Source organism: Myxocyprinus asiaticus, chromosome 13 (genome assembly GCF_019703515.2).
Source record: "Myxocyprinus asiaticus isolate MX2 ecotype Aquarium Trade chromosome 13, UBuf_Myxa_2, whole genome shotgun sequence".
Classification (NCBI taxonomy): domain Eukaryota; kingdom Metazoa; phylum Chordata; class Actinopteri; order Cypriniformes; family Catostomidae; genus Myxocyprinus; species Myxocyprinus asiaticus.
This window is the reverse complement of record NC_059356.1, coordinates 45651908-45668457: the sequence shown is the minus strand read 5'-3', so window position 1 is coordinate 45668457 and position 16550 is coordinate 45651908. Positions and strand designations below refer to the sequence as shown.

The window sequence follows — 16550 nt, the reverse complement described above, 5'->3', positions numbered from 1 at the left end:
TTAATAAATGATACCTTTATGAAAACTTACCATGGATTTACTGTAGTAATATTGTATTAACCATGACTGTAGTAACCATGTTTTTCTTTTTGTCATTAACCATGGTTTTACTACAGCATTACTGTAGTATCCATATGGTAACTTGGTTTTAGTAATAATAACCATTTAATAATATCTATGGTTCATTTTGAGGTTTTATATGTGGCTTATACTTACTAATTTTTAAAGGGTAAACAAAGAAGCCTAATAATTTCCTGTTTAGGCCCATAAATATGAAAAATTAAGTAATAATTTAAGTTACTAATTTTATCCACAAAATTTGTAAACATTAAATTTAATTGAGGTATTGGTATCGATATCGGCCTAAAAGTACTTGAGATTGAGTCGAAAAGAAAAGTGGTATCGTCCATCCCTAGAATTTAGACCCTTCTCAGCCTTCCTTTATATTGTGAGGATTACAAAAAATATTGGCAACTACATACCAGTACACCAATTTTGTAGGAATATTTCTAAGCCCCACCTCAATTACTGCACTTCTGTTTGGAAACACAAAGTACACCAGATTAGGGTCAAAGCCTGTAACATTAATCACGGTGCATATCATACTGAATATGATGTCGTCTGATGAATGTTATGCAGTATATTTTATGACTGCATATAATTTTAGGTAACTGTTTGTGCAACACAAAAACAAACTAATGTTACTCATCCAATGTGATGACTGCCCAAATCAAGTACGCACGTATTGTTTGCACTGTATTCGTTTTTTAGTACTTTTTATTTCTTGAACTTAATTTGTTTTAAAATGGATTTTTATTTATCTTGTATTTCCTTTAGCATTTTTATGTTAAGCAATTTGAATGGAAAAGGGAGCAGCTGAAACTTTGGGAGGGGGAAAGGCCAAAACAATAAACATAACAGGACAATCTAGAGGAAAAAGTCTTACCTGACATTTAAAAAGAAAAATTAAATAACCAACAAAGGCTTGCCTCCCTCACTGGCCGTACACAGGAATAAAAAGTAGTTAAAATGAAATGGCACCCACCTCCCTACAAAAGCTCCCAATAGTAGCTAACAACTTTAAGCAATACAACAACACTAATTAACACCTTTATACAAAACTTAATAGCTATACGAGACACAAAGTAGCTCAGCACATCTGAGACAGGAGAGGGGAGTCAGAGAATGGCGTTTCCCAGCAGCTTTATCCCCACAGCTCACAGCCAGACCAATCCAGGCACCTCTCATTAGTGGTCTCACCTGGTAGTCATTAGAGTGATAGAGCAGGCAAGAGAGGAGACAGAAGACAGGGAAAACACATGCACACACAAAAGACATTCCCAACCCCAAATACACAACCAAAACAAATTATAAAATGCTCACACGAATACATTTAAGGATGTAACAATTGCATTAAGCTTGATTGCAGTTGTCAGAGTTGTGATATCACATACATCACATCACTGTGCTCATTCACGTGTCCTAATGAAGACTGAAACAGATCTGGGCTGAAATAAAGTGGTGGGATCTTTTGTAAAACCCAAACATGTACTGAGGTAATTCTCATACTAACAGCTATGATTACCAACAATGCATGAACCCTGCAGGATCTGTCAAAGTGAGAGAATTCACAGAGATCTGGCATCAAAATCAGACTATTCCCACAGTATGCATATATTTTAAGTACTTGTGCTGAAACCTTGCTACTTTTCAGTCGAGAGAATACTGGAAACATTCATAATGCTATAAGAAACTCTTATGATATCACAAAGTGCAGTTTTGTCCCACAGCCATTGGTAAGCTGAAATAACTAACCTGTCTCAATATAACAAAATATTGAAATGTATAAAAATGACATAATCATTTCAACTGGACCAGATTGAGTCTTTGATTATGGTACCAAAAAAATATTAGAACTAAGTTTGGTTTTAAGCTCAGCTTCCTTTAAACATTTTACTACCATGTGCCTAATGGATGAATGGATAATGACAATCAAAAAGATGCTGATTTTATTTTCTCGAATTAAATACAATTTCTATAATGATTCAAAGTCTGAATATACAGTGGATTAATTATATACTGTAGAGGTTTACGGAATAAAATATAGTGGTTGCTCATGCAAAACTGGTGTGGGTTACAATTTTACTGTTGAATTTGACAAACCGTAAAGCAGACTTGTTTTACTGCTGCTCCATTCAAATGGCCTTTTGATTCCCTTGCATTGAAACTCTTGTCTTTATTGATTTCTCCTGAATGTAACTCTTAAAAACATGCAATAAAAATGTGTTTCCTCATAGCTTTCCATTTCTGGCTGTGTGAGTTTAAGAAGGACTCACACGGATACTGTTTATCACATGGCCTTTAGATTTCTTGGGCCACGTGAATCATGAAATATAGCTAATGTTTTTGTCCTATATTCAAAACAAGGACAGAATATTTCTCGGGCTTGTCATAAAACTCAATAGATAATGTTTATAATATAAATATATTATAGAAGCAGATGTGAGATAGAAACGTATACATAAATTACTTGAGTTACTGTTGTGAGGTAGAGTGTTGCTCAGATTGGAGAGGCATGTTAATCCATTCTCTGAATGAATGGAGATGTTCAGATTAATTTACAGACTGCTGATCACACTGAACTGATGGCTCACACCACACAGGGGACGTCTGGATGGGCTATTCAGAAAAAAAGTGTTGCATAAGTAGAGCATGAGGTTCAGGATGACCACCTTAGACTTGTCATGTGTGTGCATACTGCACGTGAGCTGCTTATAGTTCTAAGACTGCATAAACAAAATCACTGATCAACACATTTATCTGGAATATTCTGATGTGTGGTCACAAACCAAGTCCTGTCAGCATATATGTTTGCTTTGGCCATATTTCAAACAAAGTCAATAAATAAAAAATAAATTGGTTCACTTGAGTCCATGCATAATGCATCTTCTTTTTTGAAGCAAAAATATTACACTCAGACGACATGACTCTGTTATTGTATATGTATTATTGTATGTAATTATTATAAATCAATTTGTTCAATGTATGTTTTGTGTAATATGAATTAATTAGTTCAATGTAATGTTACCACCCTTTTTGTATAATTGCCATTGTTTTTGTGCCAGATAAATTCTGTAAGATTTATAGTAGGATTAAATATTAAGCCTATTATATGATAGTAATTTAGTTATAAATATTTTCTAGTTAGCTACTTTTTTTGTTTGGGGTGGTAGGCGCTCATATATTTCAAAACAAAGAATTTAAATGTTGTACAGTGGCTTACCCAGAAAGTAAATTATTGCCTTGTACATTATCATATACAGCAAGAAAACTTACACTTAAACATATAGTATAATATATGTAATAATATACTCGATAAACAATTTTAAGATTTACATAATATAATATAATATAATATAATATACAGTGGGGTCCAAAAATCTGAACCACACTGAAAATTTGGGATTCAAAATATAATTTAAACCTAGAATTAAACACCTGGAAGGTGTTTTAAGATTTGGACAAATCAAGAACAAAAACGCAAAGGCACAAAATGAATAAAAAATATTTCTAAAATATTCTGCTCTATTTTTTTTAGGTCACTAATCAATAAGCAAATGTGTAGCATTGATCGTGCCAACTCCTTTGTACAAAAGGTCAGTTCTCGTGATGCTCTTTGGTGCATTGTCGAATCTGAATAACATGGATCATAAGGCTTTGCACAAACTTGTAAAGTCCAACTCCAGTGCATGCTGTCACTAAATAAATCTTCAATTCAACTTTCCAGTACAATTATTATGTTGATAATATGCTTATAATTAGGTATTTTCACTAGTGGTCTCGGACTTTTATTGACCCCAATGTATATAAAAATGTAAAAGAAAAGAAAATGTATGAACACAGCAAACAGAACCAAGCTCAAAATAGAAAAGCACTGGACTCAAGAAGCAACAAACCAATAAAAGTCTCATATTCAAACCACTGTGTTTAACTTAATACTGCATAATCAATGGAAAACAAACAGGATTAACCCCATACAGTATCTGTACATGTGAGTACATGTGAGGCCGCAGTTACCTTTTAAGGGTTGATGACTGTGACACTGTTTTGGAAAGAGGAGGGCAGCTGTGGGCAGGTACAGTATAATCCCCTTATGATGATCAGATCTATATAAGAGTTGAAGCGTATGTTTATTGACAGAGAGCAGTATTCTGACCACCTCAGCATTATACAGACACAGAGAAATCCAGACAAGCAGGTGAGCAATTCTGATTTTAAACAGAACATAACATCTGGGATAGAAAGATCATTTGTAACTGTTGTCATTATGGAAAAGGAGTTATACTTCAAGTAGTTAGAGGTTAAAGTAAATACCCAAATGTTTGCATATACTGTATGAATATGTATTACACAGTGACAACAAAAAAGTATTTGGACACTTATTCACACTTAAAAATGTCTGAATGGCATTGCATTAGTTGAAATCAAACCAGTTGGAGTTTATTTTACAGAAAGATAGCACAAGCAGATTTTTCAAAGAAATGTGTTTGATTAAAAGACACAAATTGGGGCACTTTGTGGTTGTCAAATGTTGATAGAACATGTCTTTAGTTAATGTGCTGAACTCACCTGTGTGAACTTGGGGGGAACTGGCTTCATAGCACATCCGCTAAAAATCAAACTGACACCATTAAAAGTCATTGCAAAAATGGTTCAGAAAAGTTAGTTCTGAGAAAAGCTCCAGCATCATTTTTTACAGATGTCAGCTGGTTGTAGTGTTTTGTTTCTAATGCAATGACATTCATACTGTACATTTTAAGTGTGGCTTAAGAGGTTAAATATGCGTTGGGGTTACTGTAATAGCCTGAATATCAACAATTAATGGTTGTCTCTTTAGTACATCGACATTTCATGTTTTGAAATGGGTATAACAGGGTAAAGTTTGTGGGAAGTTTATATTATTTCCTCTGTTACACCATAAGAATGCTTTAGTACCTGGACAGTAAGCACAAAGAATTCCTTATGTGCATTAGTTGATGAATAGAAGATTTCAAAACAAATTCTACTTATTGTGCATTGACCTTCATCTAATGAGATTAATCAGAAACCCTCAGGACAGCAGATTGAAGGGGGGAGACATCATTATAAGAAGGATTAAAGGAGTCTAGATCATTACCTCAAGCACTGAGTCTGGACACTGACCACCCAGGGATTTATCATTATTAAGGCTGTCGATTTAACATGTTAAATCAGTGTGATTAATAAAATGAAAAATAACGTGTTAAAAAATTAACACATTTAATCATGCCCCTGTCCCGTAAGAAGGAGCATTCGCCTTCATGTTTTTACGAGTCAGCAGGGGGCAGTAAGCGCAACTCCAGCAGTACAGCAACGTGCAGCTGTATAGCAGACAGCGCAAGATTGAGACGCCTTCTTGTGCTCAAACACAGTGGGACGGAACACAACTCCAAATGTGGAGTTCTTGAAAAGTTTTTTTATAAGTTTAAAACTACATTGAACTTGACACAGTGTGTAAAAATACAATGTTTATCAGGCTACGGATTGCTTCAAAAGTGTCTGACGCATATGTACATACACGTCCTTTGAAAAGTCCTTATAATAAGTCTTCCTCTGACAAATTGACGAATTCAATTGCAAAAGAAATGTAGCCCAATGAAAGGCTCATGTTCAATAATATGGAAATAAAACTTTATATTGCTTTCTAACCACACTTTTGTATTGGCTAAACTCATCTGCCACAATATTGTAATGTATTTTAATTATCTGAATTATTATATTTATTATGTATATAATTATTTAAAAGTATTTAATCATTAATCAACATTCATTAATATTGAATTATTTGTAATTATGTTATTTCGATACAGCTGGTCGATTTCGATTTCAATTTGGAGGTTCAAAAAAAATTCAAAGACCATTCATTTTCATTTCAATTAATTTCTAATGCAAAAATATGTATACAGCTGATGATATTAACCAGTTGATGTAGTTTCTGAACTACCGGTTCTACTGGTTCTGCCTCAATTCACCAACTTTTGAAACCAAGCAAACTCAGACAAACTTTCATATCTTATCTTGTCCCCTTAATCTTCTACAGATCAATACATCAAATCTAATCAGTGTCCAGGACCTGCTATTGGCTTCCTCAAGCTCTTGAGCAAATCAGCATTCTATGGAGTCCTTAAAGCCTAAAGCGAACAGCAAGGTTGCCTCACGGGCCACAGCGCCCAGCAGTCCCCGTAAGGGCCCGCCCAAGTTCAAACAGAGGTCAACACGGCAGTTCAAGAGCAAACCCCCCAAGAGAGGTGTCATTGGGTAAACTATTTTCAGTGGTTTTATTGCTGCTAGATGGATTTAACATTGCTCAAATAGATTACACTATATTGATATGTTAGATAATATATGTTAGATAAAATTTCCTACAATATTGGTCAAATTATTATTATTATTTTTTTTTTAGATTTGGCGAAGAAATTCCTGGAATGGAGGGCTTGGGAACTGGTGCGTACAACTTCTGAGACAAAAACTATATTTAGTATAGACAGAGGGATTAAAAAGTCCACAGTGAAAACCTGGGATTCAAAATCTAATTTAAACCTGTAAATAAACAGATAGTTTTATGATTTAGGAACATTTTAAACAAATAAGCATTATGATGTAAAATGCATAAGAAAAATTTTAGATTCTGAAATATTCTCAAATAATGCTGGATAACAGGTTATCATCAGGATCATACATTTTTTGTTCATGCTAGCTCGAAAGCATCTTCGTTAAAGCAAAAGGGGGACAAAGAAATTATGAAAATCATGTTCATTTTGCAATTCAACTTTTCACTCAAATTTGATATATGAGCATTTATGATGAAAATAAAAAAGGCATTAATGTAGAAAAAAGTAATTAAATTGAAAAATAGAAGGATTTTTTACAAGGGGACACTTTTGAACCCCACTGTATATTTTTAAGTCCTATCTGAAATATTGATGTCTACGCTACTCCTTTTAAGTTTGAAATGTATTTATTTAACTTCATAGTTTCCAAAGTGTGCGGTTATTGAGAGCATTTTAAAAGTCTCAGTTTTCAGTGGTGTTCCAATGTGGATGATAGCCATAAACATAGTGAAATTAAATCATATTCAAATGAAAGCATATTAGTATGGACATGGCCTGAGACGATTGTGTAATTATATTGTTTTCTCTCATAGACTTTAATGTGATCTGCCCATGGGAAGCATTTAGTCACCTGGAGTTGCATGAACTTGCCCAGTACGGCATCATATGAGGTCACTTCCTCGTTCCACACCTCCCACTACACACATCGACTGCAGATTATCTTTGGATCATCAGCATCTGATAGATGACAACATCCCGCACCTTAATATGTCATTTAATTATTAATGTATACACACAATGTCTTCAATTTATCTTTGGTAGAAGTTTGGTTAGTACTCTTCAAATAATGATTCAAAATGTACAACTAGATCTGTCACCACTTTCAAAGGGCTAGTTCACTCAAAAGTGAAAATTTAGACTTTAATAACTCACCCACATGTCGTTTCAAACCTGAATGAAAGAATAGGTTCAGAACAACATGAGGGTAAATGATGATAGAATTTTCATTTTTGTGTAAACTATCCTTTTAAATTTCCATAATTATTTCTTACTTTTTTATTGTTTCTTAATTATTATGAGTATTAGCATTGTCATATTGACATGTAATAGGTATTTTAGGTGCCACTTCTTGCTTTTTTCAAGCTTTTATTTACATGTTACACTGCAAACATTAATGTACAATGTGTAGCAGTAGTTGAACTGTAGACTCTTTTTTTATGATGGATGTTTATGTTTTCATTTTGTCAAGCTGCCAAGTTGTGTCTTGTACAAAGTTTGTTTGGGTGCTGTGGGGTCTCAGCATCTGCTCATGGAGCAATTACTGGGAGCAGCTCTCTGCGAGAATTTGGCCCGGTTTATTGGCCTTATGATGCTGGAGAACTGTACAAGATTGAGTCGATACACAAGACCCGATCCGACTCAATTCCCAGCAGAACAGAAAGGGTTTGAATATAAAATAAAGCTTGATGATTTTCATACTTTTTAACAGACTGCTGAGTGGTTCCTCAACTTCTGATCAAACGCATATTGAGACTTACAGTATATTATGTGCCAAATGCAGTCTAAAAGCCAAAACATACCCCACACAAGTGCGGTGCAGATGCTTTTAGCTACACAAGCTTGGTTTCGTGCCTTGCTACGAAATGCATCACTGCATTTTGAAATGTGTCAGAGAGCGCAGTTCAGAGCACAAGTACATGTTCCATTCTCAAGGGGTGCTATGGCGAACATTAGTGAACTGTCCGCTTCTACAGTAAATTTTCGCTTTCAAGTCAACAACATGAATGAGCAACAGTCTTAAGAGAATATTGCTATGTTTTGGCCTTCAGACTGCAATTCATATCCCAGTGCAAGTATGCGTTGCATTTTCATTTTGCCACAAGGGGCGCTATAGTGGACATTATTGTGAACTGTCTGCTTCTTCAAGTCAGCTACTGTCATGGTGGAGCAAGAGTTCAAAGAGAATATTGCTGAGCAATTAAGTTAAATTCAATATATTTATTGTGACTTACCTGAATAATAACACAACCAGTTTAATGGCACAGACGTTTGAAGGTAACTCTATCGCCCCCTTGAGTAACACAAGAATGCATGAAAAGCATGTTCAACCAGACGGAGCGTTGGCAATGTGGTGGCCGATCTTCATTTACGTACTTGCATAGAGTATGTTTTGGCCTTCAGACTGCAATTCATAACCCAGTGCAAGTATGTGTTGCATTCTCATTTTGCCACAAGGGGCGCTATAGTGGACATTATTGTGAACTGTCCGCTTCTTCAAGTCAACTACTGTCATGGTGGAGCAAGAGTTCGAAGAGAATATTGCTAAGCAATTAAGTTAAATTCAATATATTTATAGTGACTTACCTGAATAACAACAAATATAGTTTAATGGCACAGACTTTTGAAGGTATCTCTATCGCCCCCTTGAGTACTGAGGTCTGTTTCCGCCACGGTAACACAAGAACACATGTAAGGCATATTCAACCGGATGCCACATTGGCAATGCGGTGGCCAAGCAATCACATCTGCGTTCAAGCACTTGCTTAGAGTATGTTTTGGCCTTCAGACCGGAATTCATAACCCAACGCAAGGATGCGTTGCATTCTTAATGTTGCCACAAGGGCCGCTATAGTGGACATTATTGTGAATCTTCAGTTTCTACTAGATTTCGCTATCAAGTCAACTTCTGTCATGAGTAACAGTTCAAAGAGAATATTGCTGAGAAAGTAAGTTAAAGTCAGTATTTTATGGTAACTTACCTGAATAATAACACATCCAGTTTAATGACACAGATGTTTGAAGGTAACTCTATTGCCCCCCCTGACGCTTTTTTGGCCTACTTGTCCAAATACTGATTGGAGCTTATTGTATGTATACAGAACCATTCATCTGTAAAGAATAAGATCTTGAACAAACTTTCCCTGATTTGTTTCATTGGTAATATTTACCAACAATAACAACAGGCAGAAACATTTTACTGCTTTCAAGATTTTTACATGCCATTATAAAACTAGACTTTTTTTCTAGAGTGTAACAATAGTTTAAGATCTTAAGATACCCAGTGCAAATGAAGTCCAAGATGTCTGAGAATCATTATGGCACAGTGTTGTTTTGTTGAAAACATTTATTGATCCTTTTATTGCAGTCATTATGAGTATACACCATTTTGCTCTCTGTTCCACTGTATCTTCCGCAGCAGATGTGCTGTTATAACCAGAGTAAGAATCTGGACTCCCAGTAGAACTATAACCACCATGCTAATGACTCCACCGTGGTGCGCTATCCAGCGCGAGATGCTTCCCAAACAGCCGCCAAGGAAGATGACGCTCTGGGCAGAGAACTCGTCCAGCTGTAGGGCACCTACTCCACACTGGGAGTTCCACACGGTCCCATTCTCCAGTGGATCTACACAACAGGATGGGGGCACATCACAGGCCTGGACCCCTGGAGCCGGACAGTTGAAATATCTGTGACAGAAAAAGGGATATTGGAAAGGCACAGCAATGGATTTGCCCCATGTCATCATGCTTTTGCATGCAGTTTGGATTTAAAGGAATAGTGCACCCAAAAATGAAAATTCTGTCATCAATTACTCATCTTCATGTCATTCAGAACCTGTATTACTTTATTTTTTCTGCTGATCACAAAAGGACATGCTAAGATGAAAGACAGCCTCAGTCACCATTCACATTCATTGTATTGGGGGAAAAAAAGATCCAATGACAGAGAAAGAAGAAAATGCCAGGTTATTGGGCGTGGTTGCCGAAAAGATTACTCAGTTCACCCTTAAATTCTATTGAATAACAAATTTTTCGTCCATATTGGCAAAATGTTTTTCCATTATTGTTATATACTGAAACTCATTATAAAACACACAGAACAAGCAAGATCAAGAAAAACAAGTAGGAGAAAAACAACACCACCATTTATGAGCTCAGAACTTATAGTTGGAAAGCAACGAATGCTCGAGGGGTTCTCATTTTCAAATTAGGTTATGTAATCTGCATACTTAACAGGAACTTTGGACTACTGCAGCCTTGGAAACTAAATGAAATTACGAATGATGTCAGCCCCTTTCTCGATTTCCACTCATTTTGCTTGTGCACTCACACATTGATTTCCCAATCTCTGTATGTATCTGCCCAACAGCACTGCAGCACTGTCTGGATCTCATCAGTGATGAACCTCAGGTCCAGATCATCTTGGTACCACACCATAGAGGCCAGGCACCCCCTGATATCACATCTCCCTTGTTGGAAGAAGAGGGAGAATTTTTATGAATTTGGATGTCAGTTGATTAGCATCATCAATTTGAATGCATTTACCAATACACTGAAAATTATGTAAAATCAGCTTATTCAGAAAACTTAAAAAAATCAACAGATTATTCTTGGTGAATGAAACCATTTTTGACCTCAACCCAATATAAGAAAAATGTATTTGCATGACCTTATATGATGTCTGCTTTTTAAGCATAAACGTTGTAAGATCATGCATGTTAACTTGCTCTTTGCGAATTCACAGTTGCAGCACTTTTGTATGTGGTATTTCAGTGCAAAAACTTCTCTTATTCGCTAAGAACATGCAATCAATTTTAACCAGATGCTGTATGTGCTGATGTAACGTAGCTGCTGGCACTGGCAATGATGAAGACGAAGACAAATTGAAGAACCCAAGTGCAATTTATTAAACAAAAGTGAAATCCAACAAAACCCTAACTATAAACTTGAAACATAAACATGACCTTGACATAAACTTGACCTGACATGACCAGCGTACCAAACATATACAATACTTCACAAAGAAACATGAGGGTTCAAATACATGGACATGGGAGAACAAACCAATGAACAAACAGAACTCTAAACAAGATAATTAAACAATAAACCAATGAAAACAAGACACATGAACATGGAGGGAAAACAGGAATCACATGACTAGGGAACCACATGACATGAACCAGGAACTGGAATTTTCAAAATAAAAGACATGAAATACAAGAATCAACAAAATACACATGACATATCCCCACACTAAGGGGTGGCTTCCGACACCCCAACACATGAACAAAACACATAAAACATGACATACATTTCAAAGTTCAATAGGGAGCTGGGGGGTGGTCTTGAGGCATGGCTTGGCAGAAGTGGAGCATGGGATCAGGGCAGAGCCCATGGGGGGTGGAGCCATGAGAGGCTCGAGGGGTGGAGCCATGGAAGGCGGAGCCGTGAGAGGGGCAGAGCCATGGAGAACTGGATACCCGGAGAGTAGCCTAAGACTCGAAGGGCCAGGGTGTAGCCAGCGGCAGGGAGGACCAAGGCGGTGCCGGAGGCTCGGAGGAGCAAGGCGGTGCTGGGGGATCGTAAGACTAAAGCGGAGCCGGTGGGACTGAGGACCAAGGTGGAGCCATAGGGAAGGAGGTCGGTGGAGCTGACGGATCAGAAGGACGAGGCGCAGCCAGAGGATCGGAGAGCCAAGGCAGAGCCAGATGACCAACAGACCAAGGAGGAGCCAGAGGGACGAGGGATCCTGGCAAAGCCGACAGGCTGAAGGACTGCAGTGGAGCCGAGGGAACGCAGAGCCAAAGCAATGTCGAGGGACCGACAGACCAAGGCGAAGTCCAGGGCTCAGTGGGTCCAGGTGGGGTCAGAGGATTGAAAGTTCCCCTTGCCTGCTTAAGAGAACAAAGGGTGGGTACAAGGGTGGGAACCATCTCCAGGTCCGACTGCTCAGATGTGGCCATGACATGGCGTGGAACAGACTCAGGCATGGCTGTGACGTGGCATGGAGCAGGCTCAGGTGTGGCTGTGACATGGCATGGAGCAGGCTCAGGCGTGGCTGTGACGTGGCATGGAGCAGGCTGAGGTGTTGCTGTGATGTGGCATGGAGCAGGCTGAGGCGTTACTGTGACAAAAGATGACGCTAGCTCAGCGACCATGACGAGGAACTCTGGCTTGGCGGCCATGATGAGGAACTCTAGCTCGGTGGCCAATATGTGAAACTCTGGCTCAGTGGCCATGACGTGAAACTCTGGCTCGGCAGCCATGACATGAAACTCTGGTTTGGCGGCCATGACGTGAAACTCTGGCTCGGCGGCCATGACGTGAAACTCTGGCTCGGCGGCCATGACGTGTAACGCTGGCTCGGCGGCCATGACGTGGAGCACTGGCTCGGCAGCCATGTCTTGGAACTCTGGCTCGGTGGCCAAGTCGTGGAATTCTGGCTCGGCGGCCATGTCGTGGAACTCTGGCACGGCATTCACCTCCCCCTCAATGAACATAGAACAAGTGATCTGCAGGGCAAGGTCGATATACTGAGTGAGGCTGAGGGAACTGAGACCGCCAGGCATCAAAGTGGAGATAGGCTCATTTAGTCCAAATCGGAAACAGTCTTTGAGGGCAACCTCATTGAAGTCCACCCGGCAGGCCAATGGTAGAAGTTCTCCACATAGTCCTCCAGGGGATGATTCCCCTGACGTAGGTGGAGGAGCTGGATTGCTGGGTTCATTGTTTGGTCAAGTATTTCTGTAACATAGCTGCTGGTACTGGCAATGATGAAGATGAAGAGGAACTGAAGAACCCAAGTGCAATTTATTAAACAAAAGTGAAATCCAATAAAACCCTAACTATAAACTTGAGACATAAACATGACCTTGACATAAACTTGACCTGACACCAACATCAACATCAGTTGAAACAGGCAGTAAATGCTATTTTGCTTAAAAATAGCCATTTGTGCCCATTCTCTAGCAATCAATGATAATAAAATAATAAAGAGCATTATAACCAGGATATATCCAAAATGTGGTGTAACTGAGTGCAATTTTAGCATTTAAAGAAATTTTAAAGTATGTCAGACTGCGGAAGTCTGCTGCACCCTCCACAACCTAACACACCAAATTGGCCTGCAAGATAGGGAATTGTGGCTTGCACTTGTGTTCAAACTCATTTGTTGGTGTGTTTGCACTGTTACTGGATTTGCATAATCCTTTGGTGAATCGGGTGCTGAAACAATGCAAACAGTGTGTGCAAAAAATATAAAAAATTATCAGAGGATGGAATTTATTTTTCCATAAAGTAAAAAACATAATTTTGTTGACAAAATGAAGGTCTTCTGCAACACTAGCGTCACCAAATGGAATAATAGGCACATTTTTCCAAACAAAATCCAGGAAACTCCCCCCATCTCCCACTGGTTGTACAAACAGATATTCGCACCCCAAAACTCACATTGTTGGTCAAGCCAATGGTAATTACAATCAACAGACAGAAATTTAGCCACTAGACATTATTAATTTAAGGAAATAACATTACTTTTGATATGAGAGGCCTTTTTTCTCCATTCTGGAAGCTAGTCCATCGATCCCAGAAAAACAGAAATCTCCTAAAAGATGAAAAGCCTAAAAACCCCATGTCTCCCAAATAACGGGAGTAGACTCTGTATGTCCTCCAGACTTCCAAGGATGTTGGTCGGTTGAGAGGTCAAGAAGACAGAACGAGGGAGTCATACACAAAGCGAGTGGGCCGTAGCATGGCATACCAGCATCATGTGAGAGTCACAGTACTGAGGATTAGAGGGTCAGTGTTGAACTCTTTTTGCTGGGCATCTACTTGCCCTGAGGACTAAAACAGATCATGTACAGCTCACACAAAAAGGCAGGAAGCAATGGCAAGATGCCAATAACTGCTCCACAACTGTTAATCAAGCACAATAAAGCCATCCTGCTGAGTTTACTCAAGCTGATTACAGAACCCACATGTTTTAAATTGGGTAATTATTGGGCTCTTTTATTATTCATCTTAAAAAAAACTGTAATTTATTTTCTGAATAGCCCACAATATTAGGCATATATTAAACATATACAGTACAAATTTTCATTGTTTTGTTAAAAGCTGTATCACTAGCAGCATCAAATGCAAAAAATAATAATTTTTTACTAACAGGTTTTTGGGAAAATCAACCAGTGAATGACTTACTTACAGTTGTCTCTGCATTTTAGCTGTAAAAGTTGAAAGTATTTTTACATTGAATACACTACACATCATCTGACAAAGAGCAACAATACATTTTTTATATTTTACTACATAAATTGTAACATTTGGAACAAATGTCTTCCTTAAGATTAGTATTACAGCTAAATCTCAAACATAAAATTCTATCCGTAAATGTTTTCATTGGCTTTTGCATAAATGGCAGTAAACCAACTGGTTCATGGAAAGGGAAAACAATTGCAGTCTACTGGAATTAAGCTGAACATAAAATTAGCATGATGTATGTGTACAATCAATACACCAGGAGTTTTCCTGTGGTTACTTGACCAGATGTGCTCACAACAAGAAGTTCTCCAGGCTGACCTTGACTTCAGGTCTCCACTGAGCTCCTTTTTGAAGGGGAGATCTCTGCACAGGAGGTATTCTAGGAATGAGATGAGCAGATTTTCCCTCTCACATCTCCATCAACAACCAAATAACCATCTCACAACAAAAAATATTCCACAAATATTATTCATAGAGACCCAGCTACACAGCTGTCTATGCAAACTCTGTATAACTGTGCAGCCTCTTCCTACTGCATATCTAAATGAGGTTTACCAGAGATTATTAAGCAGAGATGGGCTACTTCTATTAAAGTGAATGGGAGAAATTGGAACGCTCAACCAGAGAGCTCTGAGTGCCCAACAGTCAACAGATGTAGAAAGCAAGTCCTGCCTTACAGTTAAAAGAGCCAATCACCTTTTAGATACAGACATCTCCTGTCAATCAACTGTAGAACGCACATGCGCATTAGTGATACAAGCCAGGTAAACTGTGTTTTTAAAGTAATATGAGGTAAAAAATCACAATTTATGATTCCAGTATTGTCAGATGTTATTGCTGATTTGAAATATGTTCTTTGATCGTAATCTTGACCAACTGTTTTTAAGATTTCGGTCTTTCTCCATTCAAGTAGATAGAAGCTGCACTGGCATGACTGGAAATAGCTTCCAGAGAGTGTTCAAAGATGGCCGGCAGTGGACTGACTTGCTAGAAAGACTCTGGGTTTACTAATGCAGTTTTGAAACAGAGTCCCTATTCACTCAAAATAAATAAATAAAAATAGCTCTTTGGCTGAACTTGATTCAATCATGGATAGTGGTTCCACATGTTTGAAATGAGTTTTCTTAACTTTAAATTGCTATGTAATCTCAATGCAAACACTTTGTGTAGAGAGAACCTTGTTGAATTGGGTAAACCCAACAAAATTAGATGTGTTAATGTAACTCAAATAAATCTCTTTCATTTCTTTATGAACTAACTAGTGAAAGGAAATGTTAGAATGCTAAATATATGCTGGTTGGCAGGATTCATGTAGTCCCAACTAAATGGATTAAGGAAACTTCCATTTCACAAATGTAAATGGATAGAATGCAATGAAATCAAGTTGTGACAAAATGTTCTAGAATTGTGTTGGTTTAGGTCATTTTCATTAAATTAATCGAACAAGCAGCAAAAATCTTTTCTTTCTTTCTTTTATTTATTTATTTATTTATTTTTTATGCTGTGGTTACAAGTTTTGTACAGGCAAGCACCACCAACATTTTCTTTAGAAAATGTAAAAATCTAGTTCTAATTCAAATTTCTAGTGAAATAGGCTTCTAGTAAAAAAGTCTAGTGATAAATGTAGACAACATTATAAGAGTGATATAAAACAAACATTAAAAGTTACTGCACAAATCTCCTGTATGACAAATTATGGGGTAATCTGATGGATTCCATATCTCTCCTCAAAATCTTCAGACATTTTCGCCCTCTATTCACCTCTCAGGACAAACTGATAATGTCTCAGACAGAATAGCTGTTAGTCTGGTATTTTTGTGGAAATCTATTACTTTCTCAATGTTTTTATGTTGATAAATGAATTCCACCTGTTAAATATGGCAAC

The 16550-nt window shown here is 37.7% G+C and overlaps 2 protein-coding genes across 2 annotated transcripts; one reads left to right on the top strand and one right to left on the bottom strand.

Annotated features, from left to right (window-relative positions):
* Window positions 1-4125: 4125 nt before the first annotated feature.
* On the top strand, window positions 4126-8099 carry pde6ga (phosphodiesterase 6G, cGMP-specific, rod, gamma, paralog a). Its single transcript, XM_051714258.1, has 4 exons — window positions 4126-4258; window positions 6119-6336; window positions 6482-6522; window positions 7223-8099. Exons 2-4 carry the CDS (start codon window positions 6194-6196, stop codon window positions 7297-7299), a joined length of 261 nt encoding a protein of 86 aa, XP_051570218.1. The 5' UTR covers window positions 4126-4258; window positions 6119-6193; the 3' UTR covers window positions 7300-8099.
* Window positions 8100-9769: 1670 nt separating this feature from the next.
* On the bottom strand, window positions 9770-14041 carry LOC127450997 (tetraspanin-10-like). Its single transcript, XM_051715478.1, has 4 exons — window positions 13943-14041; window positions 12821-12921; window positions 10740-10862; window positions 9770-10096 (listed from the first exon to the last, which is right to left on the bottom strand). Exons 1-4 carry the CDS (start codon window positions 14039-14041, stop codon window positions 9778-9780), a joined length of 642 nt encoding a protein of 213 aa, XP_051571438.1. The 3' UTR covers window positions 9770-9777.
* Window positions 14042-16550: the final 2509 nt, after the last annotated feature.

What these genes read in the sequence shown, in the direction of transcription:
- pde6ga (XM_051714258.1), top strand. Translation starts at nt 6,194, where the DNA reads ATGGAGTCCTTAAAGCCTAAAGCGAACAGCAAGGTTGCCTCACGGGCC. An exon ending in CCCAAGAGAGGTGTCATTGG is followed by an intron (nt 6,337 to 6,481) that starts GTAAACTATTTT and finishes TTTTTTTTTTAG; the next exon opens with ATTTGGCGAAGAAATTCCTG. An exon ending in AATGGAGGGCTTGGGAACTG is followed by an intron (nt 6,523 to 7,222) that starts GTGCGTACAACT and finishes TTTCTCTCATAG; the next exon opens with ACTTTAATGTGATCTGCCCA.
- LOC127450997 (XM_051715478.1), bottom strand. Translation starts at nt 14,041, where the DNA reads ATGGGGTTTTTAGGCTTTTCATCTTTTAGGAGATTTCTGTTTTTCTGG. An exon ending in AAAGGCCTCTCATATCAAAA is followed by an intron (nt 12,922 to 13,942) that starts GTAATGTTATTT and finishes CTTGCCCTGCAG; the next exon opens with ATCACTTGTTCTATGTTCAT. An exon ending in GACTTGGCCACCGAGCCAGA is followed by an intron (nt 10,863 to 12,820) that starts GTTCCAAGACAT and finishes ATGTGATATCAG; the next exon opens with GGGGTGCCTGGCCTCTATGG.